This window comes from Brassica napus, chromosome C2 (genome assembly GCF_020379485.1).
Source record: "Brassica napus cultivar Da-Ae chromosome C2, Da-Ae, whole genome shotgun sequence".
Taxonomy (NCBI): domain Eukaryota; kingdom Viridiplantae; phylum Streptophyta; class Magnoliopsida; order Brassicales; family Brassicaceae; genus Brassica; species Brassica napus.
Genome location: NC_063445.1, coordinates 5,029,422 through 5,053,766, shown reverse-complemented (window position 1 = coordinate 5,053,766; position 24,345 = coordinate 5,029,422). Strand labels below are relative to the sequence as shown.

General features: G+C 37.9%; 2 protein-coding genes and 1 pseudogene across 2 annotated transcripts; all 3 read left to right on the top strand.

Annotated features, from left to right (window-relative positions):
* The first annotated feature begins 8,615 nt into the window (after nt 1-8,615).
* Nucleotides 8,616-11,190, top strand: LOC125581788. Its single transcript, XM_048747781.1, has 10 exons — nt 8,616-8,810; nt 9,305-9,418; nt 9,494-9,590; nt 9,670-9,784; nt 9,876-10,000; nt 10,086-10,167; nt 10,261-10,372; nt 10,448-10,605; nt 10,674-10,794; nt 10,894-11,190. The coding sequence occupies exons 1-10, from the start codon at nt 8,616-8,618 to the stop codon at nt 11,188-11,190; spliced, it is 1,416 nt and encodes a 471-aa protein (XP_048603738.1).
* A 2,023-nt stretch (nt 11,191-13,213) lies between these two features.
* LOC106436882 (glucomannan 4-beta-mannosyltransferase 2-like) lies at nt 13,214-18,451 on the top strand. The gene is made up of 9 exons (XM_013877837.3): nt 13,214-13,780; nt 14,076-14,174; nt 14,394-14,646; nt 16,290-16,400; nt 16,965-17,101; nt 17,337-17,450; nt 17,523-17,722; nt 17,840-18,040; nt 18,124-18,451. The coding sequence occupies exons 1-9, from the start codon at nt 13,451-13,453 to the stop codon at nt 18,281-18,283; spliced, it is 1,605 nt and encodes a 534-aa protein (XP_013733291.1). The 5' UTR covers nt 13,214-13,450; the 3' UTR covers nt 18,284-18,451.
* A 1,362-nt stretch (nt 18,452-19,813) lies between these two features.
* Nucleotides 19,814-24,329, top strand: LOC106443307 (annotated as a pseudogene).
* The last annotated feature ends 16 nt before the right edge of the window (nt 24,330-24,345 follow it).

The window sequence follows — 24,345 nt, the reverse complement described above, 5'->3', positions numbered from 1 at the left end:
AAATCGCGGAAGAAACCACTTATCCCTGCAATTGCTTCATGAACATTTCGTGGTAATAGTTCCTTGAAGGCGAACGGAAGGAGGCGCTGCATCATTACATGGCAATCGTGGCTTTTCAAGCCAGTAAACTTTCCTTCCTTTCTGTCGATACAGTTACGCAAATTTGATGCGTAACCGTCTGGAAATTCCACATCGTTTGAAATCCAATCAAAGAACGCATCTTTTCCCGCTGCATCAAGTCGGTATATGGGAAAAGGAGCCCTACCATTCTCATCAACATGAAGTTCTGAACGAGCACATATATCGACTAAATCCAGTCTTGACTTCAAATTATCCTTTGTTTTACCTTGAACATTAAGGATCGTGTTCATGAGATTGTCAAAAAAGTTCTTCTCAATATGCATGACATCTAAATTATGCCTTAGCAGATGATCCTCCCAGTATGGCAGATCCCAGAAAATACTTTTTTTGTGCCAGTTATGTAGTTCTCCAACAGCATCTACCGGAAAACGCTCATGTCCACCGACTTCTGGCGTCCTTTCTGCACCAAAATCTCTTAGTTGTATCTTCAAATCTTTCCCACAAATTTCCGGAGGTGGACTGTCAAACACCCTCTTGTTCTTCGTAAACAAATTCCTACTCCTACGATATGGATGATCAGGTGGTAGGAATCTCCTGTGACAGTCAAACCAACACGTTTTCCTTCCGTGCTTTAGTTGGAAAGCATCAGTGTTATCTTGACAATATGGACATGATAGCCTTCCATGCGTTGTCCATCCAGACAACATACCATATGCTGGAAAATCACTTATTGTCCACATTAGTACTGCCCGCATTTGAAAGTTTTCTTTACACGAAACATCGTATGTTTCAGCACCTTGAGCCCATAGTTGTTGCAACTCATATATTAGTGGCTGAAGAAACACATCAAGTGATCTCTTAGGATGCTCTGGTCCGGGAACGAGAATCGAGAGAAACAAAAACTCTCGTCGCAAGCACAAGTTTGGGGGGAGGTTGTATGGTGTAAGAATGACGGGCCATAGAGAATACTGTCTTCCACTCTTGCCAAACGGACTGAAACCATCAGTACATAATCCAAGGTAGACATTTCTTCTCTCATACGCAAAGTCGGGATACTTTGATTGGAAATGCTTCCACGCTTTTGCATCTGAAGGATGTCTGATCTCACCATCTGTTGAGTGCTCCGCATGCCATCTCATTGGTTGCGCTGTGCGTTCAGACAGATACAACCTCTGCAACCTTTCCGTCAAAGGTAAATACCACATCCTTTTATATGGCACTGGAACTCTTCCACTCGTATCTTTATAACGAGGCTTTCCACAAAATTTGCATGTAACCCGCTGTTCATCCGCCCTCCAATAAATCATGCAGTTGTCGCTGCATACATCTATTACCTGATACGATAAACCAAGACCAGCTACGAGTTTCTGAACCTCGTAGTATGAACCAGGAGCTACATTATCCTCGGGTAGAATACCTTTTACAAAATCAGCAATCGCATCCACACAGTCTTCAGCCAAATTATAATCTGTTTTAATGCCCATCAATCTTGTAGCAGATGATAAAGCTGAATGACCATCTCTGCAACCTTCGTACAATGGTTGCTTTCCAGCATCCAACATATCATAAAATCTCCTAGCTTCTGCATTGGGTAAATCTTCCCCTCTAAAATGATCATTTACCATCTGCTCAGTACCTACACCATAATCTACATCCGTTCTAATTGGTTCTTCTAATCTAACCGCTGGCTGAGGTTCACTAGTACTACCATGTTCATAATCAGTTTCCCCATGATGATACCAAATTTTGTAACTTCGTGTAAACCCACTCAAATATAGATGAGTCCAAACATCCCACTCTTTAATAACCTTTCTATTTTTACAATTAGAGCAAGGACATCTTAACATACCTGTTTTTGCTTCCGGTTGTCGGTGAACTAACCCCATGAATTCAGTTATACCTCGTTGGTATTCTTCCGTAAGCAATCTCGTGTTCGGATCCAAATGAGGTCGATCGATCCAAGAACGAAAATAATTTGAAGAAGACATATTTTTTATGAATCAAATTCGTGTGTAAATAGAGTAAGAGGGAGGATGAAGATATGAAGTGAATGAAGAGGAAGAGGAAGAGGAGTGCTTGTATTTATAGTTTAAATCCTGCCGACATACCGAGGAAATTCCGACGGAATTCCGACGGACAAAACTAGTTCGTCGGAATTTCCTCGGAATTTTGTAAAATCCCCCAACGGCTCTCCAACGGCTATAATATTTCCTCGGAATTCATCGGTTTTTTCCGAGGAACACAGTTTTCCTCGGAATTTCCTCGGAATATTCCGACGGACTGTAGTTTCCTCGGAATTCCGTCGGTATATTCCGAGGAAATTCCGAGGAAACCCAATTTTGTGTTTCCTCGGAATTTCCTCGAAAATTCCTCGGTATATTCCGAGGATTTCATTTTCCGTCGGAATGTCCGTCAGAATACCGCTGTTTTCTTGTAGTGTACCTCTGAAGGTACCGCTGCACCACAGATTGGTGTTACTCCGGCGGAAGCCCCCCGGGGTTTCCCCCTTTGTTCCTGGAACTGTCGGAGGAGGATCAACGTATGGCTATCCAATATGTAACACACTCTGATGACACAGAACGAAGGGCAAGAATTGCACGTGTCAGACAATCTATTGAGGCAACCCCAAAGGTTTAGGATGTCATGTTGAGAATCACTCATGATATAAACAAGAACAAGGGCTATGTTTTCAACTACAATGTGCAAGAGATTGGTTCTTCGGTTCACTCAAGATTGGGTAAGGCCCCAGCCTCCTCTCTCCCGGAACCTCAAATCGCTACTGGTTATGAATCAAAGAACTCTGTTGAGCAGAATAACTCCTCTAACTAAGGTCCAAGGCTCAACGGTTTTCAGACAGGGTTCCTCTCTCCCGTCTGTCTCTACCGGAGCTTTGCGATCGAAAAAGAGGGACAGGAAACGTCCTCCTGCTTGGGTAAGAAGAACCATGGCTAATACGAAACTGAACAGTCTCCCGGTGGAGAATACTGCAACATCTCTCTCCTCCGACTCGACAGGGAAAAGGAAGGCAGAAAACCCTACGAATTCATCTGCAGACAAATCTACCAAAACCCAGAACAGTACGGTGGCTTCTGATTTGAAGCCGCTGCCGCCATCCCAATGAGCGTTCTGAGCTGGAACTGTCAAGGAGCAGGAAGCTCCGATACAGTTCAACGGTTGGGAGAGATGCGCCGGGTGTATTTTCCTGACCATTTGTTTCTTATGGAGACTAAGCAAAAAAAAAGTTACGTAGAGCATTTGAAGACAAGTTTGGGTTATGATGAGTGTGTTACGGTTGATCCTATTGGTTTGAGTGGGGGATTAGCTGTAATGTGGAAGAGTAGTTATGTGGTGGAGGTCATGTCGTGTGATAATAGGATCATTGATTTGAAAATCACACTTGGATCTATGAAATTTTTCCTTACATGCGTTTATGGAGATCTGGTTACTGGTAGAAGAAATCTGGTTTGGGACAAGTTGATAAGCATTGGTATTCAGCGCGATGCAGCTTGGTGCCTTATCGGAGATTTCAATGAATTGATGCACAATGGTGAAAAGCTTGGAGGAACTGTAAGGTCTGAGTCGACTTTTTGGGACTTCCGTAATATGGCTGAAGCATGTAAGATCAAGGAACATATCAGCCATGGGAACCTACTATCCTGGGCTGGGAAGAGAGATCAAGTATGGGTGCAATGTTGTCTCGACAGGAGCTTCGGGAACGATGCTTGGTTTTGCTTATTTCCTCGCTCTAAAACAGAGTATATGGACATGAGAGCCTCTGACCATAGACCAATCCGTTTAGAGTTTGCTCTGGAAATTGAAGAAAAGAATAGAGGCCGGTTTTTCTTTGATAAGAGGTTGATTGGGAAGAGGGGTGTTGAGGAAGCTATAGCTAAAGCTTGGCTCGGGAATGGTCCCTACGATGATCCAAGCCTACTTGACAGGATCGCAAGGTGCAGAACTGAGCTATCAAAGCTCAAACGGGCAGAACATCTGAATCTAAAACTAGAATTGAGAGACTTAAGCAGTCTATGGAAGCAGAAATTGCAAAACAGTTCCTGAACTACAACCACATGCGGAAAATGAAGTATGATTTGGCGGTAGCACTCAATGAGGAAGAGAGCTTCTGGAAGCAAAGAAGCAGAGTTGAATGGCTCAAAGATGGTGACTTAAACACAGCTTATTTCCACAATGTGGTGAGAGGGAAACGGATGCGAAACAAGGTGTTAATACTGAAGGACATCCTTGGGAATGAAAACTATTCAGAAGGTTCCAAGGGTAACATTGCAGTGGAATTCTATAGGGATTTATTCATGAGCTCTAATCCCTCGGATATGGAACCTCTTTTTGAAGGTTTTCAAGCCAAAGTAACACCAAGTATGAATGAGATGTTGACGAATCCTATATCTACTGATGAGATCAGAGTTGCAGCTTTTGGTGTGAAAGGGAGCAGTGCACCCGGTGAAGATGGCTTGACTGGTCTCTTTTACCAAAAGTACTGGCACATTGTGGGTCCTAAAGTGATAAAGGATGTTCAGAGCTTCTTCCAGACTTCGGTTATGCCTGAAGGATGGAACCACACTCAGCTTGTTGCCAAAAACACTAAACCCTTCGGAGATGAAAGACATGAGACCCATTAGTCTATGTTATGTTCAGTATAAGATCATCTCAAGGATTTTGTGTGATCGTTTAAAAGTGGTGTTGCCTGATCTGGTTTCTGAGACTCAGGGAGCTTTTGTTGCTGGGAGATTGATCACTGATAACATTATCATAGCGCATGAGCTGGTGCATGGTCTTCGGACAAACCAGAAAGTGAGCGAGAATTTCATGGCTATTAAGACCGATATGTTCTAGAGCCTATGATAGAGTGGAGTGGAACTTTGTGGAAACTCTCCTCGAGAAGATGGGTTTTGGAAGAATATGGGTTAGGTGGTTAATGTCCTGCATCAACTCAGTCACCTTTGCGGTTCTTCTCAATGGTCGCTCCCATGGGTTTATCAAGCCTGAAAGGGGAATAAGACAGGGTGATCCACTCTCCCCTTTCCTCTTCATCCTCTGCGCGGAAGCCCTGGTTGGTATCCTTAACCGCGCTGAAAGTCAGGGACACCTACATGAAATTAAGCTCACCGAGAGATCACCAGCGGTTCACCACCTGTTGTTTGCTGATGATAGCTTGCTCATGTGTAGAGCTGACTTGCCGGAGAGTAAAGAAATCAAGCGATGCATGTAGATATATGGCTCAGCATCTGGCCAAGAGATCAACTTTTTGAAGTCCTCTATCATCTTTGGGGATAGAGTTCCTAATGAGTTAAAAGAAGGGATCAAAGATACGCTAGGTATCCAAAGAGAAGGTGGTGAGGGTACATAATTGGGCCTTCCTAAAGTCTTCAAAGGCTCTAAGCGAGAGCTGTTAAACTTCATTAAGAAAAGCTCGAAGGAAGATTGCAAGGATGGTACTCTAAAACTCTCTCGATGGGTGCCAAAGAAGTGATTATCAAGTCAGTTGCGCTAGCACTTCCCATATACGCAATGTCTGTTTTCCTTCTCCCAAAAGATTTGTGTGCTAAGCTAACCAGTGTCATCGTCGAATTCTGGTGGAGCAGTGGAGATAAGAAACGCAAAATTCCATGGGTTGCGTGGAAAAAATTGTGTAAACCTAAAGACATTGGTGGCATGGGATTCCATGACATTCGATGTTTTAATCAGGCTTTGCTTTGTAAGCAAGCGTGGAGGATCTGGAGTCAGCCAAATTCTCTTGTAGCTAAGGTTCTAAAGGGGAGATACGTTGCTCGTACATCTTTCCTTGAATGTAGCAATGGTTCATGTCCTTCTTTTGCATGGCGCAGTATCCTCCATGGCAAGGAACTACTGAAACAGGGCCTCTATCGCAGCATTGGTAATGGTACACAGACAAATGTCTGGGCGGAGAATTGGATCATAGACACAGTTCCACGTCCACCTATGTATCGTGCTGACAGTGTCGAAGACCTTACCCTAACAGTTGCAGATTTGCTCGTGGCTGGCTCTGATAGATGGAACCAGAACCTAGTCATGCAATCTTTCACAGATGACGACGCTGCTTAAATTCTTCGTATTAAGCCAAAGATTACTCAGGAGGACTCGTACTGTTGGGGATTTACAGAACATGGGTCTTACTCTACACAAAGTGGCTACATAATGACTGAAGCCATATTAGCGATGAATCACCCTAGTAATGGGTCTCTCCCTCCACTCGAAAAGAAGTTATGGGGAGACTTATGGAAGATAAAGGCTCCACCGAAACTTAAACATTTTTTATGGAGATCTCTATCAGGCGTCCTTGCTGTCAAAGAACGGTTGCAGTCTCGAGGCATCCTCGGGGACTCCACATGCGCTTTGTGTGGTCAGGCTAGTGAAACTATTTGTTATGCTCTGTTCACATGTGACAAGGCACGACAAGTATGGGATCTGGCGAACATTCCATTGCCTCAGCGTGGTTTTTCTCGAACTTCAATGTTCCTGAACATCTTCCATCTCTTATCTGTGTCTAAGAACCATACAGCTGATGATCGCATCCGTAAGGTTTTTCCATGGCTTCTATGGTAAATTTGGAAGGCACGGAACTCTCTCATCTTCAACAACCATCAGGTTCATCCCCATCATATCGTTGGCCAAGCCTATGAGGATGCCGACTTATGGATACAAGCTCAGGCCCCATATTCAGAATCAGATCATTCACTAGCAACCAAAAGATGGCGCAAACAACCTGAGGGGTTTGTTAAATGCAACGTGGGTTTATCTTGGATCTGTGATGATCGCCTGTGTGAGGTATCTTGGATACTTAGAGATTCTAATGGAATCCCCATACTTCATAGTAGAAGAGCTTACTCTTACATCCATTCAAAAGAGGAAGCCAATCTTTACGCAATATTGTGGGCTGTGGAGAGTATGGGCAATCCCCACAAGCACAACGTCCTCTTCGAGGCCTCAGAAATCGAGACGAGAAACATTATGATGGCCCCCTTTCACTTTCCCTACCTCCAGCACCTACAATTAGTTTCAAATTAGAGGCTATCGAGGGATGGAGTCTAAACCATACGGCTCTACAGTGTAACTCTGTTGCAGTAGCCATTGCTACATCAGTCACAACAGGTCAACGATACCAGTCGTACGTTGCTGCAAAAGGTCCAGCATGGCTCTCTCGTAGCTTATCTACTGAAGCGGCCCCGTGAGCTTGCTCACTACATCTTTGCTTCACATCATAGCTCTAATGTTCTTTTCTATTATGGTGCCTATTGGCATTTGTTCTTCTCTTTATTTCTCTTTTTAGAGGCTTTCTCAAGACTTCTGTTGTAGGAGGGTTCCCTCAGTTGAGGCCCCTCAAACTTTGTTCTCAGAATTTCAGTGTTAAAAAAAAAAAAAATTCTCAACTATATATATATATCTATGTAGAGTTTTTAAGCAGGTTTAACTTGATCATATTATCTTAGACCTCTCTTTAACATCAGTGACTATATATAAGATATATAACATATCAACAGTCAACAATGATTCAAAGGTTTAGTTTTTTTTTTCGAAATTACTTATAATCTAATTTCTTGTTATTGAATTAATAATTATTGTAATTATTTTTATGCTGCTGAGTTTTTGATTATAATTTTTTTAAAAGATAAACCAGTATTTACAAAAGTGATTAAAAACAAATATTTTGAGTTTTAACATTCTTTATCCCCGAATCATTTTGATATAAATGAAAGACAATAAAGATCAAATGTACAATAATCTTTGATTAAACCACAATAAACTTTATTCTAAACATGGCCTACCAAATCTTAAAAATCCAATGACATGTTTTTTTATAATTGGTTTCAAATTAATTATTCAACAGCATTGTACTATGTTTGAATGATTCTGTTAACATATATTAATAAATGATAATATCACAATACTGTAAAGAATATTTACAGGTCCGTCTAATATTGTGTCTCTTTTAATTTAGTACAAGGTGAAAATCCAATTTTTAATGTCTATGAAGAAAAATTAACTATCCTACTATATAAAAGGAGCTAAATTCTTGATTCCTAAGCATATCCACATGTGCACAAATATTCAGGACCAACCAATATGCCAGGTCATCACGAAGTGGGCTTGCAATTAAAAAAAACGAAATCTTCGCGGCCCAGTCCATAGCCTCATCTCGCAGCCTCTCTTGATACGGATTTTGTCACAGCCCATTAAACCCAACTCCCAGACCAATCCAGAGACGCTCTTACGGTTCGGGTTATATCGCCCCTTTCTCTGAAATCATCATCCCTAACCCTAAGCGCCGTCTCGATCTCTTTCTCGATTCTCTTCCTCTCCCCCAACTCATCCCCCATAACGCGTCCGATGAGAGTTCTGGTACTTCAATGTACTCTCATAAATCCTCCATTCAAGATCCCTACAGACCTTCCACATCCCCTTTCCGTCTTGATGCTATCTAGATCCCTATTTATACCCTTACCTCAGATCGTAAAATCCATACCCGTACCTCAGATCGTAAAATACATACCCTCATCATGGCGAAAACGGCAAAAACGACTGCGATCCGCACCGGCAAAGCTTCTCCTCCTCTCTTCTTCCGACATGTTTCACCAGGGCCAGACGATTCCACCTTGAAGTTTAGGCTTCTTCATTTCTGGGAAGCTCGCAAGAATGTCAAAGGAGGACCAGGGATCCTTCTTGGGATCGAGATGCTTATGATCGATGCGGAGGTATGTCTTCATTTTTCATTATATTATCGAACATTAGGTTGAGATGTTAGCGTATGTTGGAAAACAAAAATTTGATTGATTAAAATAAAAACTTGATTGATTCATAAAAAACTTGATTGATTCATAAAAAACTTGATTGATTAAAATAAAAACTTGATTGATTCGTTTGAATTATATTACCGTCTCTTTCATTGGTTTTCCTTGGCCTCTTTTCGAGAAAAAAAAATTGATTGATTCGTTTGAATTATATTAGCGTATCTTCGATTGATTAGAGAGATTTGTTTCTATTGCTTTAAACGCTTAATAATTTTAACCACTCTGAAAAAACACTTGGTTTAGCTTATCTTTTATTATATATTAGCTTATCTTTGATTGGTTTTTCTCTTTCATTATTCACTTGAGAGTGCTTTGATAGAGATCGGATCAATATTTGAACGCTTATAATTTTAGTTGAACGCTTTCAACTGACTCGATATTGTATCTCTGTTCTGTAGGGTACTTTGGCTCAGGGGTTCATCGGTCAGAACCGTCGCAACCAGTATGAGAAAGAGCTCCAGCGTGGGAGCATCTACACACTGACAAACTTCTATGCATCCAACAGCTCAGGGGTTCTGTAGGGTATGTACCATGTTGCTGATCAGAGGCTGGTAATTTGCATCTCACACGCTTCTGCCCTGTCAAAGGATGAAGAAGACATTGAAGGCATTTTGACAGAGCGCTTCAGGGTCCGTTCCTTTTCAGAATTTGAAGCCAACTGCGATCTCAGAGGGGATCTTCACGGTACGGTTTAAATATTTTCTTATCATGTTTAACCATTCCAATCGGTTAACTTTGTATTGCGTGTAATTGTCTGTTGTAGATGTTGTTGGCCACCTTAAGCTGGTTGATGGCCAGGCTCTCCATCAGCGTCCGATTTTGTGCACCAATGATGACTCAGCTTCTCGGAAAGTGATGGTCCATTTGCAGCTTAAAGAGTAAGCTGTTGTAGTTCGACTAATACAGAAATATCATTTTCTAATTTATGATTCTTACTTAAATTAAACATCTACTCTTTGTTAACTGCAGCGGTCCAGTGATGAACGTCTATCTATGGGACGAGGCCGCTGAAAGTTTCCGCCTCAAGTTTGACGCAAGTGCAGCCACTCCAACTGTTCTATTGGTCACAACGGTCAATCCTAAGAAGCTCGGTGGTAATCTCTTACACTCAATATAAGAATTCCTCATCACTCACACTCAGTTAGATAAACCTACCACTAAATGTTTCTATATTGACAGGGAAATTGTGCCTAAGTTCAATGTCCTCTTCAAGAGTGTTTTTGGATGAAGAGGTTGACCCCACCAATGAATACTTGGCATGGTTAGTATTTTATTTTTTTAGAAACAATCTATAGCTTAGACTATTATGTGTTTAACACCTTTGATGATCGCCTGATTTAAAATTCTTTGCAAGGTTGACCACGAACCCTTCTGTAACTTCTTTGGTGAACCCTGTTGAGGTGGTCAAAGCTGAGACTCTCACAATAGGTGAGATTTCCGCCTTCCTCAAGCGTCAGCCTGCTCAGGTAATCCCATTCTGTTATTACAATCAAACACTTTTCTCAATGTAGTTGCTGACAACGCTTAGGATGTGATTTCAGGTTGCCTACTTTGACTGCATTGCCACAATTGATGATTTCAAGCTTGGCACTGAGTGGTATTACATTGCTTGCAAGAATTGCCAGACCAAGTTAAACCGTGGGCCGACAACATTGCTTTGTCCAAAATACGGGAATGAAAATGCTACTGCAGTAGCCAAGTAAGTTTCTCCTCTCAAATATGTTTTCAAGCGACAATGTATATACTAATCATTTGGTTTTTAACCAGCTATCGGGTGGAGATGTCTGTCTATGATAATGATGAGCAGTGCACGTTCATCATTCTCGGAGATGCTGGGAAAGATCCCACAGGCAGGAAAGCAACAGAGTTGATTGATGCTTATGTTCAGGTAATTGTTGTTCTGATGATAAATGATAATTTCCATAATCTTGACACTTATTTTAATCATAGAGTCTACCAAGTTGATAAATGTATTCTGTTATATTAGGAAAATGGTGGAGATGCGGTTGAGCTTGAAGTTCCACTGCCACAGTGTTTCATTGATACAATAGGCCAGACAAAGAAATTCAGGATCAAGGTGGCTCACTACAACTTCACTTCTACCCGACTGTCCTTGACCGCTACCAAGATAGTCTCACCAGCAGAGTTACCACCAAAGAATCTCCCACTCAAGACGCCACCAGGAACTAAAGTGGAGAACACAGAGTTGGCTGAGAGTAGTGGTGGTGGTGCTTCAGCTATTGACGACCAGAAGAAAGCAAAGCGTACCAAGCGTAGTGGCTAGATCACATGCAGAATGGTCACTCTATCAGTGGCTGGTACAGACTGTCCAGTCAGGATGATTCTCTAAAAACAGTCTACTTATCTCTCTTTAATCATTTTGTTTTTGCTTCTTGCTAAGAGAATTTAGGATTGGAGACACGTTATGGTTTGGTTTTCTTATTTGAGTTATTTGGTTTTTATTCATAGCTTTGTTATGAAGTTTAAGAATGATCCGCATTATCATATTAAAGTTGTTTGGTTTTCATTTCTAACTTATTAAAGTTGTTTGATCAGCATGCATTTTACATATGCATGGATTGGTTTATGTTCATACTGATATTAATTTAATTAAAACAACGGTAATATTAGCTGCATACTGATTCATATACGTTGTTGGAGGTTTTTTGAATTTATAAATTCATTTTTGAATTAAAACATTATTAGTATTGATATATTAATTTAATACTTTAATTCAAACTTACTGTTGTTTTATAAAAAAAAACTGATCACCGCTTCCAACATTTTCGCATTATAAAATAAACAAAACTTAGCTTTCCCTTTCAAAAACTTCAAAACTCCAAATTTTAATTGAGCTGACTTTTATTAAACATGTAATCCGCGCGAAGCGCGGACACCAACCCTAGTATAAAATAACTATCACCAAAAGATATGTTACCCTATGTTCATAGTGAATGTTTAAAATATATGACCATCTATAAATGATGCTTACCTAATTGTCAGAATACTTGTAATATGACATAATATTTTGTTTAAATCACTAGCAAAATCACAAGTCATTCATTTAGGATTTCTCTTCACATTATTTTTTACAAAGATATGACCAACATATTAACAAAATCACTTTTCGAGATTGTCCTATTTTTAACGCATTGCATTTTTAGTGTCCATCTCTATTGCATGCATTGACCGTTTAAAATTTTAAAAAGTATGTTAGTGGTATATACTTTCAACTTTACTTTATAAACCTGCTAAATTCTTTTTTTTTATATAAACCTTATCGGCTGATCCGATCAACCTCAGAAGGAACACACTTAGTGCTACATAGTAGACTGACTAATACATTGTATGACCTGAGTTTGGAGTACCTTCCGACTAATGCTATGAGGTGAACCGATCATCTGTTATAATCTATCATATAAGCCACTTGGACCGAAACTTAAGCTCAGACTGGTCAAGTGATAATAATTTAGTTCATAGGAAGAATCGAACCTATAACTGATATGAATACACATCAAACCCCAAGAAATTACCACTAGGCTATCACTGCCCTAAATTCTTCTTAACTTAAAACAACACTACAAATTTGTGTGTTTCATATAAAGATTTAAGTTACAAATGTGATAATGTTATCATTCCATTAGTGGACACCCGTGGAAACATAACTCATCACCAATTATGATTTATATTTCAAAAATTTACAGCATTTATATATATATATCAGTTATATCCATTAAAAATATGATTTATTTGAGAAAATGAAATTACAAGAAGTATTTACAAAAAAAGATTACGAGAGAATAAATTGAATAAGCCGAGGAAAAAAAAGGACTTAAGTGAATTAATAAGGGTTGACTACAAAAAAGGTTGACTACACACGAAAAAGAAGTAGCAAGTTCTTAAAAGTTGGTAGAAAATTATTAAAAGTTTTTGAAAAAAAATGTAAAAGAGCTGCCAAAAACCCAAACTTCCATAAATGGTAAAAAGTTAAAACTTCATCAAACCGATAATCATTGTTAAGAAAAATATTTACGAAAAAAATCATTAGAAATCAATCTCTCCACTTTCTCAGGCACAAAAAATCAGAAACAAGAAAACTAATCCTCTGTTCTTGTTTTACCAGAGAACTTCTTTTTTTTTGGACAATTTTTTACCAGAGAACTTCTTTTAACTGAAATAGATCCTCAAGGCCGACACTTGTGTTTAGTTATTTTCACTGTCTGTAATAAATTCCTAAAAACAATTAAAAAGAGAAAAAAATATCCTACAAAAAGAAGGAAATAAGGCGAATAAAATTTCACCATTTATATTCCTGGTTTATCCTTCTCTTTCTCTTCTCCCATAACTTCAATCTCCTCTTGCTCTCTCTTCCCTAAATTTTCTATCTCTCTAGAACTGTAGAGAGAGAGAGAGAAAAGCCTCCATTTTTCGATCCAAATCTCCCTCTCTCCTAAAACCCATTACACAAAACAGAGCAAAAACCTCATTGTACCAATCTAGAGAGAGAAAGTCACCATTGTTTTCACAGTAGAGAGAGAAGGAGAATGGACGGTGTTTCACCAAAGTTTGTGTTGCCGGAGACATTCGACGGTGTAAAGATGGAGATCACAGGCCAGCTAGGCATGATCTGGGAGCTTGTCAAGGCACCAGTGATTGTCCCTCTGCTTCAGCTAGCGGTTTACATCTGTCTGCTAATGTCTCTCATGCTGTTGTGTGAGAGGGTCTACATGGGAACCGTCATCGTCCTCGTCAAGCTCTTCTGGAAAAAACCTGAGAAACGCTACAAGTTCGAGCCCATTCACGACGATGAAGAGCTTGGAAGCTCCAATTTTCCAGTGGTCCTCGTCCAAATCCCCATGTTCAACGAACGAGAGGTCTGTTTCGTCTCTCAAAACTCTCTCTGTTCATTGCTCTGTTTTTTCCTCTGTTTCTCACCAAAAAAAAAGATTCTTACATTAACCCCAAAGTTATAAGATTTACATAAAATTAGCCTCAAATTTTACGGAAAATAACTTTTCCCCACGTATTCATCATATTACATATCTTTCTTGTTCTACTGATATTTTGGGTTTTTCTGTTTAAACCAGTAGTATAGGGCTTAATCGTAGTAAATCGCTAAATTATAGGGACTAAAAGTGAAAAGAGTTCCCCGTGATTTTTGCCTTTCAGGTTTACAAGCTATCAATAGGAGCGGCGTCTGGACTCTCGTGGCCGTCCGATCGTCTCGTGATTCAAGTGCTGGATGATTCAACAGATCCTACTGTTAAGGTATTAGTATATTTACTTAGTCCATTTTTCAGAAAATATAGGTTTGCATTACTTAGTCCACCTAAAAGATTTTATTTCCTAAATAAAAAGATGTAATATCAGGACTAATATTTTTTTTCTCAGTGGGTAAGAAATAACAAAAAACTAACTAACAAAATTTGGAACATTAATAGATTTTTCACTCAATGTGTGATTTATTTACATATTTAAAACGTGCAGCAAATGGTGGAGATGGAGTGCCAAAGATGGGCAAGTAAAGGAATAAATATAACGTATCAAATCAGAGAGAATAGAGTTGGGTACAAGGCCGGTGCGTTAAAAGAAGGACTCAAACGCAGCTATGTCAAACATTGCGAGTATGTTGTCATCTTCGACGCTGATTTTCAGCCCGAGCCTGATTTTCTTCGCCGTAGCATTCCATTTCTCGTCCACAATCCCAACATTGCACTCGTCCAGGCCCGATGGAGATTCGGTAATAATTAACATATATATACTCTTCTAATCTTATTATATATGATCATTAATATAGATCTTCATTTAAGGTTTTTGACATATCGGTTGAGTATCACCCTTCATTGCCCATCTATATAAGACTGGTAGCTAGTTATAAATTTATAATAGCGAGATGATCAAATTGACATTTGATAATGTTGTCAAGTGTCAGGGTCAAAAGAGTACTGAACTGGTGTCTTTGTTTATGTGTTGATGAAAATTTTAATGTTGGTTTCGATCATTAAATGAAAGCTCGTGGTTTTGGTTTTCTAGCTACATTACTGGTGTCGGTGGTATGTGGTTACAATAATAAAATTTTCCACCCTTTTTATTCTTACATGCTTTTTCTTTTGTTTTATTAAAAATCTTTTTTTTTGGGTTTTTGAAATGGTCTTTTTTTTTCTATTTTCTGATTGCCTAAGTAGGGTTAGTTCTGTTTGCGTCGGCGGAGTAGCTACATAGTGTATGGATTCTTTTAGTAAAGCCAATAGCTGCATAGTGCTTAGGTTAGAGTGATGTACACCTTGTGGCTTAGGTCGGACTAGCTGCGCGATTCCAGGTCAACGAATATCAACATAAATGCTAAATATAGCCTCTCTTGTTTACGTCATGTCATGCATGTCATGTGTTTCTTATCTGCTTCGAAATTCTGGTTCCGTCGATCAGTAAAATTGAATCAACTCGACCCGGTTTTCTGAGTAGGATCGGGTTCTAAAGGCGAGTGGTAACTGTTCGTCTTTAGAAAGTGTCGGGTCTCTTATATCTTCCACGTTCTTTTTTGCCTTTCTTTAAATGTTCAAGTGTAGGACCCATTCTTTGTCTGTAATAATAGTGTTAACATACATTTAGAGTATCGAGTCTACTGTGTACATGCATTTGTCTAGCCGACACTTGCTAGATTATTCTTATTTTCTTGACTAAACAGTAAACACTTGTCAGATTTTTTTTTTTTTTTTTTTGAGAAAACACTTGTTAGATTATTTTACCATCAACAACGATGATAGATTTAAAAAACCAACATTCATATTCGTCATTTTACTTTCGATAAAAATTGCAAAATATTAAAGTCATTTAATGAACAAACATTATTATAAAAACTCATTTTGCACATACACATGGATTATCATCTAGTTTACATAAAGTATAAATACTATACATATTAACAACAACAAAAAAGTATAGATATTATAATAAGTTTGATTTGTTGTCACAATTTTGAAAATTTAACACTTAATATCTTTTCTGAAATAAAAATATTTCACAAGCAATGCAAAAATAATTTTTATAAATCCAAAAGTCAAAGGTAAAAAATTAAATGTTAAATTTATATTCTATGTATAAACTGATTGATATACTTTCTTATTTGTCTTTTTTCTTGAAGCATGCGTCCAACTTAGTGAAATTAATAATGAAAAAGCTAGATACTGCCAAACATGCGTCCAAATATGTATAAATATGATTGATTATGAAAGCTAAAAACAAAAGGGAAGGACGTTTATTCCTGATACTGCCAAATTTGAGCAATTGTCTTATCAGAAAATAATAGAGATTTATTTATTTTGCAATGTTTTAACCTTGGGGATATTAAGACTAATGAATTGATCTTATTCTGAACTTTTGCAGTAAATTCTGATGAATGCTTATTGACAAGGATGCAAGAAATGTCGCTGGACTACCATTTCACTGTTGAGCAAGAAGTCGGTTCATCAACACATGCTTTCTTCGGCTTTAACGGTAAAAATAATAATAGTATTTATATGATTACTAAAATCATTATTTAATTATCACAACGGGAAAAATTGCAAGTACATACTAGAGCTAAATATTACTGATATTGATTGAGTTTAATGTGATAGAGCACTGTATGTGGACCGAAACCTCCTTTTTAATGTATGATAGTGTACAACTGTTACTGTAAAACATGCAAAATAAATTATAAGGAATCAAATTTATTAGTAAATAATCAATAATAGACTGTGAGAGGGGGTAGGACTCTGACACCTGAAGCAAGTAGATGTACTTATATATAATAGTTCATCCCTTCTATAATAAGTAAGATTTGCAAGCTTGGAATTAAATTTCATGTGTTCAATTAATTAAGCTGTGTAAGGGGACACATTCATTACATTGTGACTTGTACCGGAAGCAAATGAAGACGGATCTTAAATTTTCTGGACATACAGATTTGTGTCTTTTATTTTTTGTTATTTGTCATAAGTACTGTAATTTTTAGAAATTGAAGCTAATTATAAATGTTGTCTTTTTGACTAAAACTAATTAATTATAAATGTTTTATAGGAACCGCCGGAATATGGAGAATAGCAGCGATAAATGAAGCCGGCGGGTGGAAAGATAGGACCACCGTGGAAGATATGGACCTGGCCGTCCGAGCAAGTCTCCGTGGCTGGAAATTTCTCTACCTCGGTGACCTACAGGTTTTAATTTACTTAGTTTCTGATGTTCTGATTATTTCCACAAACTAAAATCAACTAGTTAGAATAATTTAAAAACAGTACAAAAAGTAGTTGGTGCACAAGATACTTCTCTCATTAAACTCATGACAGTTTATTCACAAGTTTGTTATGATCACTATCCCTTTTTGAACTAAAGATGTTTTGTTAGTATTGTGAAAACATTGTCATGTATATTCATTTTTTATTTTTTTATTAGGTGAAAAGTGAGCTTCCAAGTACTTTTAGAGCCTTCCGTTTCCAGCAACATAGATGGTCTTGTGGACCTGCAAATCTGTTTAGGAAAATGGTTATGGAGATCATCAGAAACAAGGTAATTAAAAAAATTAACTGTTTTGTTCTGATAAACTCATTCTTTAACCTAACTGTCACTGACCTGGTGCAGAAAGTTAGATTCTGGAAGAAAGTGTATGTGATCTACAGCTTCTTCTTTGTGAGGAAAGTCATTGCACATTGGGTCACATTTTGTTTCTACTGCGTTGTTCTTCCTCTCACCATTCTTGTCCCTGAAGTTAAAGTTCCAATTTGGGGTTCCGTTTACATCCCTTCCATCATCACTGTCCTTAACTCTGTCGGTACTCCCAGGTGAATTGTGTTTCTTGTACCTTACGTCACTATCTAGGGTTCTTTGCTTGATTAGATTACTTGTATGTCAAGTAGCTACCTTTCTTCCTTAAACTGAGTCTTTTTTTTTTCAAAAAGGTCGATTCATCTGCTGTTCTATTGGATTCTATTTGAGAATGTGATGTCGCTGCACCGGACAAAGGCCACTCTCATTGGTCTGTTTGAGGCAGGTAGAGCTAACGAATGGGTCGTGACTGCTAAGCTTGGAAGCGGTCAAAGCGCTAAAAGGAATACAAAAGGGCTTAAAAAGTTCCCTAGAATCTTCAAGTTGCCTGATCGGTATAAATACTTGTATACCTTTAATGTCTTATTAGCAAACTATATATATAGACACTTGATGGTTATGATTTAATGTGTCACAGATTGAATACATTGGAGCTAGGATTCGCGGCGTTCTTGTTCGTGTGTGGATGCTATGACTATGTGCATGGGAAGAACAATTACTTCATCTACTTGTTTCTTCAGACAATGTCCTTCTTCATCAGTGGGCTTGGCTGGATCGGGACATATGTCCCGAGTTAGTAGTTATAGACGTATGGTAACAAAGTAGGAAGAAAAGGAAGACTTTTATCAAAAAGAAGGAAAGAGGCTCGAAGGGTTCTTTTGATTTAATTTTATTTTTCTGCCTTTTTGTTATTAATATTTTACCTTTTGTGATTCAGTAATTGTGAGTTTTCAGATTTTTTACTTTTTCTGTGGGTTTTTTTTTTTCTTATTTTTCTTAAAGTGTTTCTCGATTTTTATTCTTATGATTTAAATTTTAAGATTCCATTTGAGTTCTTGTCCAAAAAAAAAAATCTATTTGAGTTATTCGATTGGTTTAGGGGTAATTAGTCATCATCTGCGTTTACACATTGAGGTGTGTTTGTTTGTTTGCAGTATAGGCGATCCTTTGTTACTTATTCAGTAATTCTAACGCATAGGTCAATGATTTTGAAAATGTGAGAAGAATTGATTGAGAGGTAAACCATTGGGACTATGATTTCATTTCCGCCAACAAATAGATAAAATTTGTTAATTTTGTCAACTATTTTCTACAAACTAGCCAAAGTTACAAAAAAAAGAGTATTTTCTACAAATACACATTAATTCGAAATAAGAAAAGTAATGCTGCTTATCCTAAAATAACTTTTAACTATTTTGTTTTTGTTATAATCCTAGGTGCTATTCAATTTCAAAATTGTTTCTCGTAAGTTCAAAAGATGCAGCAACCTAACCAAAAGATCGGTCGCATAAACACCCAACAAAGGTTTACCATGACAAATATAAAAATATATATGTTAAATTGTTAATCAGTTTTTTTGGGGCTCGGTGTGTACCTATATCTGTTTTGGGTTCGATTTCTCATGGAAACTAAGTTATCATTACTTGGCCAGTCTAGATTTGGGTTTCGGTCCAAATGGTTTACATGGTAGATCGTAACAGATGATCGGTTCACCTCCTGACATTAGTCGGAAGGTATTTCAAACTCGGGTCATGCAGTGTGGTAACCAGTCTATTCTGTAGCATTAAGTGTGTTCTTCCCGAGGCCGACCGGATCAACCGATAAAGTTTATCAAAAAAAAATTGTTAATCAGCAATAAATTAGAGAATATTAGTTCAGCAACTTTTGAGGCGTGAGTTTGGACAATCGTACTTACTTTATATATTTGTGTTTACAAATTGTCTGATTCTCCTGACAATTTCTCAGAATTTCAAATCTTTAACCTATCAAAAATATATAAGAACAATTTGGAGCAAAATTTAAATTCAGTTGATTTCGAATTTGAATTCTGGAAAAAAAAACTAAGTAATCCTTTGATTAGTCAGATGAAATGAAACTATGTTTTAGGTCTCATTTAAAAAATATTGGCTCTAACCGGTAACCACTAAAAGAATATAAGGAATATGAAAGAAATGAACGAAGAGGAATAAAACAAGAGGAAAATATATTTTTCTCCTAATTTGATGAGAAATAATTGTAATCTATTATTCTTTAAATTTTGAAGAATGTTAAGGAACTATAGGGAACAAATATTCCTTGTAAATTGTAAGGAATGATAAAGAATCTAAACTATTAAAACTGAAGTACAAATAAATCTTAACCCTAAGTTTTCCTCAATAATTACTATCCATTGCCATTGACCTTATAAATAGCAATTTCCATAAAAATTGTTACGAAATTGCCTAATATTTAGCTACCTAATAAATTTAGAAGATATGCAATCCTTCATTTAATTTAAATCAAAATCAAAAATTCAATTTTGCAATCCATAAAAAACTATAAAATAGATTAAGTTATCAGATTAATTTATTGGTTTATTGAAAATTAAATTAATGAAAATCATTTAAATTTTTAGAATAATAAAAATAACTCATTATATTTAATTAATTAGTCTCTTCTAATTTAATTAGTCCAAGAATGTATGTATTTAATTTTAAACGTTTACAAAAGTAAATACCCGTGCGGACGCAAGGGTCAAGATCTAGTTTACTATTCATACTCATTTCCTTCATAGCCATTTAGAGCATAACCTTAATTTCAATTCCCTGGTGAATTATTTGGGCTTTGGTGAAAAATAAGCCCACCGTAAAACATTGAGCCCGACCCTTCGAAAATTCCACCATTAACCTGAGACTGAAGCTGTCGGCGACTACACGCCTTCGCAATCTTATCAAATTAGAAACCCTAAAACCACCACTCAGGTGATTTCATGCATACTTAGATTTCAAAGGCCATCTTTGTGAAACTTTTTTCCGGTTCAATTCTCTCGACCGGATCTTATGGAGGAAAAAAGCTTTTCCAAAATACAAAAACGAATGTACGACGAGTATCGTGCACGCTACTTAAGAGCTAGAGAGGATACGATAAGCAAACTGCCCGATCCTTTGTTATGTCAGATCCTGTCCCACCTCCCGACAAAGGATGCTTTCAGGACTAGTGTTCTGTCCCATAGGTGGAGAAGCGTTTGTCTTTTGGTTCCTAATTTGGATTTGGACTCGTCCGAGTTCCCAGACTACGATACCTTTGTTAGCTTCATAGACAAGCTCCTAGCTTTCTCTAGAGAAGAGAACTCAGTCTTGTACAAGGTCAAGCTAAGCCTTCAGAAAGAAGATGAGAACGATCAGTATTGCGTCACACGGTGGATAGATTCTGTGGCTAACACTAAACTCAACCATCTTGATGTCGAGTGTATTCTTGTGAACCGTAAGTTTCTAGAGGTGGTCCCACAAAGCCTGTGACACTCTGGTTTACCTAAGGGCATGATTATTGGTGAAACTAATTTCTAAGTCCTTAGATTAGTTTAATATTATTTTGATGTTAAGAGAAAAAGTTAAGGACAATGCTAAAAGATAAGATTATTGGTAAGACTTTTAAATATCTCTTAGTAAATAAATTATATATTTTTAATAAGTAATGGCATTTAAAAGATAAAATTAAAATAAAACATTTAACATTAAAATATAAAACATGAGAAAATTACAAACTTGGAATAAAAAACAAGGAAAAAAATTACAAACATTAAAAAAAAGCAAACAAACATTTTATTGAATTCATAGAAACTTAAACATTGTAGATATTCGGGAAATGTCCAAATTTAGCCCATATATTTTCAATCAAATCTTCTTTTAATTGTTGATGGCCTTCTGTATCCCGAACTTCTGCTCGACGTCCCATTGTAGTACCGAGATTTGTAGTCCGTTTGACTACAAAAGTGGGATCCACATCTTCTCCTTGTTAAAATTCTGAAACGTTAGTGTAGGAATCTCGTTCATCTTCGACAATCATATTATGGAGTATGATACATGCTCTCATAATATTTCATATTTTATTTTTATCCCATAAATTAGATGGATTTCTAACAACTGCGAATCTAGCTTGCATGACTCCGAAGGCACGCTCAACATCTTTTCGCACAGCTTCTTGGTTTTTAGCAAATAAACAATGTTTTGGACCTTGTGGGAGTCAGATAGATTGAATAAAAGTAGCTCATTTCGGATAAATACCATCGGCGAGATAGTAAGCCAAATGGTACTCCCTTCCGTTGACATGGAAATTGAATTCCGGAGCGTTTCCGTTAATTATTTCATCAAAAACAGGTGATCGATCAAGAATATTAAGATCGTTCATAGTACCTGGGGCTCCAAAAAACACGTGCCATATCCAGAGGTCGTATGAAGCTACCGCCTCCAACACAATTGTGGGTTTTCCAGTTCCTCATGAATACATTCCTTTCCAAGCGGCTGGGCAATTCTTCCACTCCCAATGCATACAGTCGATGCTTCCAACCATTCCTGGAAATCCACGTTGTTCTCCAATATATAGTAGTCTTTGCAGATCCTCCGGTGTTGGACGTCTTAGGTATTGATCGCCAAACAAGTGGATTATTCCGACAGTAAAATGGTGCAAACATTTTCTAGCTGTTGTTTCACCTAGTCGGACATATTCGTCAACGGTATCAGCCCCACCACCATACGCCAATTGACGAATTGATGCGGTACATTTTTGGAGCAGAGATAGGCTAGACCGTCCGGCTGCATCTTCTCTTGGTTGAAAATACTCAAATTCTTGGGAGAGACAATGCACAATACCCAAGAACAATGTCTTGTTCATTCGAAACCGTCTTCGGGATATATTGTGCGGGAATGTTGGAGTTTCGCTAAAATAATCATTCCAAAGCTTCTTATTGTGACCGTCTTCTCGGTTTCCCTCAATAAAAATACGTTTTTTTGCTCTTTTGATTCGAGAATAATATCTGGGATTTCTAAGAATTCTTCAAACATAGATTCTAATTCAGCATCATCATCTTTGTGGTAGTGATAATGGGAAGATGATGCCATTGTGAAAGAAAAAAAAACGGATTTGAATGAGATAAGTAGAGAGGAGAACCGCCGAGAGTCGAGAGAGCACCGTCGAGATATCGAGAGAACCCTCGAGAGAACCGCCGAGAGTCGAGAGAGCTCCGTCAAGATATCGAGAGAACCATCGAGAGAGCACCGTCGAGAGAACCGTCGCGAGAGAACCGTCGAGATATCGAGATTTCGAGATAGAAGAGAGAACCGAGAGATCAGGAGAGAAGAGGAGAGATCGAGAGAGAAGAGAGATCGGACGAGGAAATTGTTTCTCGTTCCCAAATCGATTTTGCCCTACCCTTTTTTTTCCGGCCATTCACGACACGGCACGTGTCTCCTTAGGACGCCACCGAAAAACTCTTAACTAAGGCCGTCCCAGTTTTAATTGCATTTTTTCATTTAATTAAAATCTGATTAATGCTAAGATATCTCTTTTGGGACGCGGATAATCATGGCCTAAGACTCCATCGTGTCTCCTTCGGTGAGTTAAAGTCTGTGTCATTGCCTTGTCTCAAGACAATGCGTTTAGAACACAATGTTTACGCCAGCGATGCGAGTCTGGAGTTACTTATCTCGTCTCCACCTGTTCTTGAAGATTTGAGCATTTTTAGAATGGTTCCGGATAACAAGCTTTCAAGAGATCTCAGACGTTAACAAGCTTTCATGTGGATTATTTGTATGGTGAAGGTGATGGCTTCGTTGATGTGTTTGAGAGAGAAGGCTCGGGGGTTTTCATTGATGCGCCTAGACTCAAGTACTTGAAGTTCGAAGATGATCTATCGGACGTTAAAGTCATTACCAATTCAATGTCCTTGGAGAAAGTCAATGTTGCTTTTGTCTTTGGTGAGAATGATTTTGCCCATGTTATCGACTTGCCAAAGCGCAATATGGTCAGTAATTTTTTTAACAGCATTTCAGGAGTTAAGGAAATGAAGATCTCTTTGTATACTCTGGAGGTATTGCAATTTCATATTACATATATAGATTTTTTTGGATGAAGCTATTTTCTCACTTTTTGTTTCTTTTTTTTTGTTGAGCAGTTTCTTGACTATAACTGGGTATGCGAGTCATACGACCCGTTGCCTCAGTTTTGCAACGTTTCCACCTTAAAAGTAAAGTTTTCTGTATTAAATCTGGATATGATGATGTCAACCCTTCTTGAGAGCTTTCCGAATCTTAATTCACTCGTCTTAAAGCTGGTGATTAACTAACCCTTTGCACAACTCTTAAGAGGAACGTGTTATATTATATTCTTTTTTTTCTGATAATATGTTGTGTTTAATTTGGTTTGTAGGATGATCCTTCGAACGAGAAGGCAGCGAATGTAAGACTCTCATCCGTACCTCCGTGTTTGCTGTCATCACTAGAGTTTGTGAAGATAAAGCGTTTCAACGGAGGGCCTGTTGACATGGAAATAGCTAGGTACTTTTTAGAGAAGTCACAAGTTCTCAAGAAACTTGTTCTGGATTTTAAATGTTCAGCATTTGAACAAGGGTTTTACATGTTGAGGGATCTCATTGCGTTGCCCAGGAGATCTAGCTCGTCTCAAATCGTACTTTGTTGATGGCTAGAAAGGTTTATGATCATTGATCAGACGGAGTGTATAGCATTTCATGTTGGTTTGTTAGCCTAAATTTGGATTTTGATTTATCCTTTTTTGGTTGGATTCTATTATGATGTCTTTGTGTGTGGATGATGATTGAGAATTCTATAACTATAAGGCTAATTTTGGTCTTCTCTTAAGCCATTTC

What these genes read in the sequence shown, in the direction of transcription:
- LOC106436882 (XM_013877837.3), top strand. Translation starts at nt 13,451, where the DNA reads ATGGACGGTGTTTCACCAAAGTTTGTGTTGCCGGAGACATTCGACGGT. An exon ending in TGCTTTCTTCGGCTTTAACG is followed by an intron (nt 16,401 to 16,964) that starts GTAAAAATAATA and finishes AATGTTTTATAG; the next exon opens with GAACCGCCGGAATATGGAGA. An exon ending in AACTCTGTCGGTACTCCCAG is followed by an intron (nt 17,723 to 17,839) that starts GTGAATTGTGTT and finishes TTTTTCAAAAAG; the next exon opens with GTCGATTCATCTGCTGTTCT.
- LOC125581788 (XM_048747781.1), top strand. Translation starts at nt 8,616, where the DNA reads ATGGCGAAAACGGCAAAAACGACTGCGATCCGCACCGGCAAAGCTTCT. An exon ending in ATGCATCCAACAGCTCAGGG is followed by an intron (nt 9,419 to 9,493) that starts GTTCTGTAGGGT and finishes GCCCTGTCAAAG; the next exon opens with GATGAAGAAGACATTGAAGG. An exon ending in CAATCCTAAGAAGCTCGGTG is followed by an intron (nt 10,001 to 10,085) that starts GTAATCTCTTAC and finishes CTATATTGACAG; the next exon opens with GGAAATTGTGCCTAAGTTCA.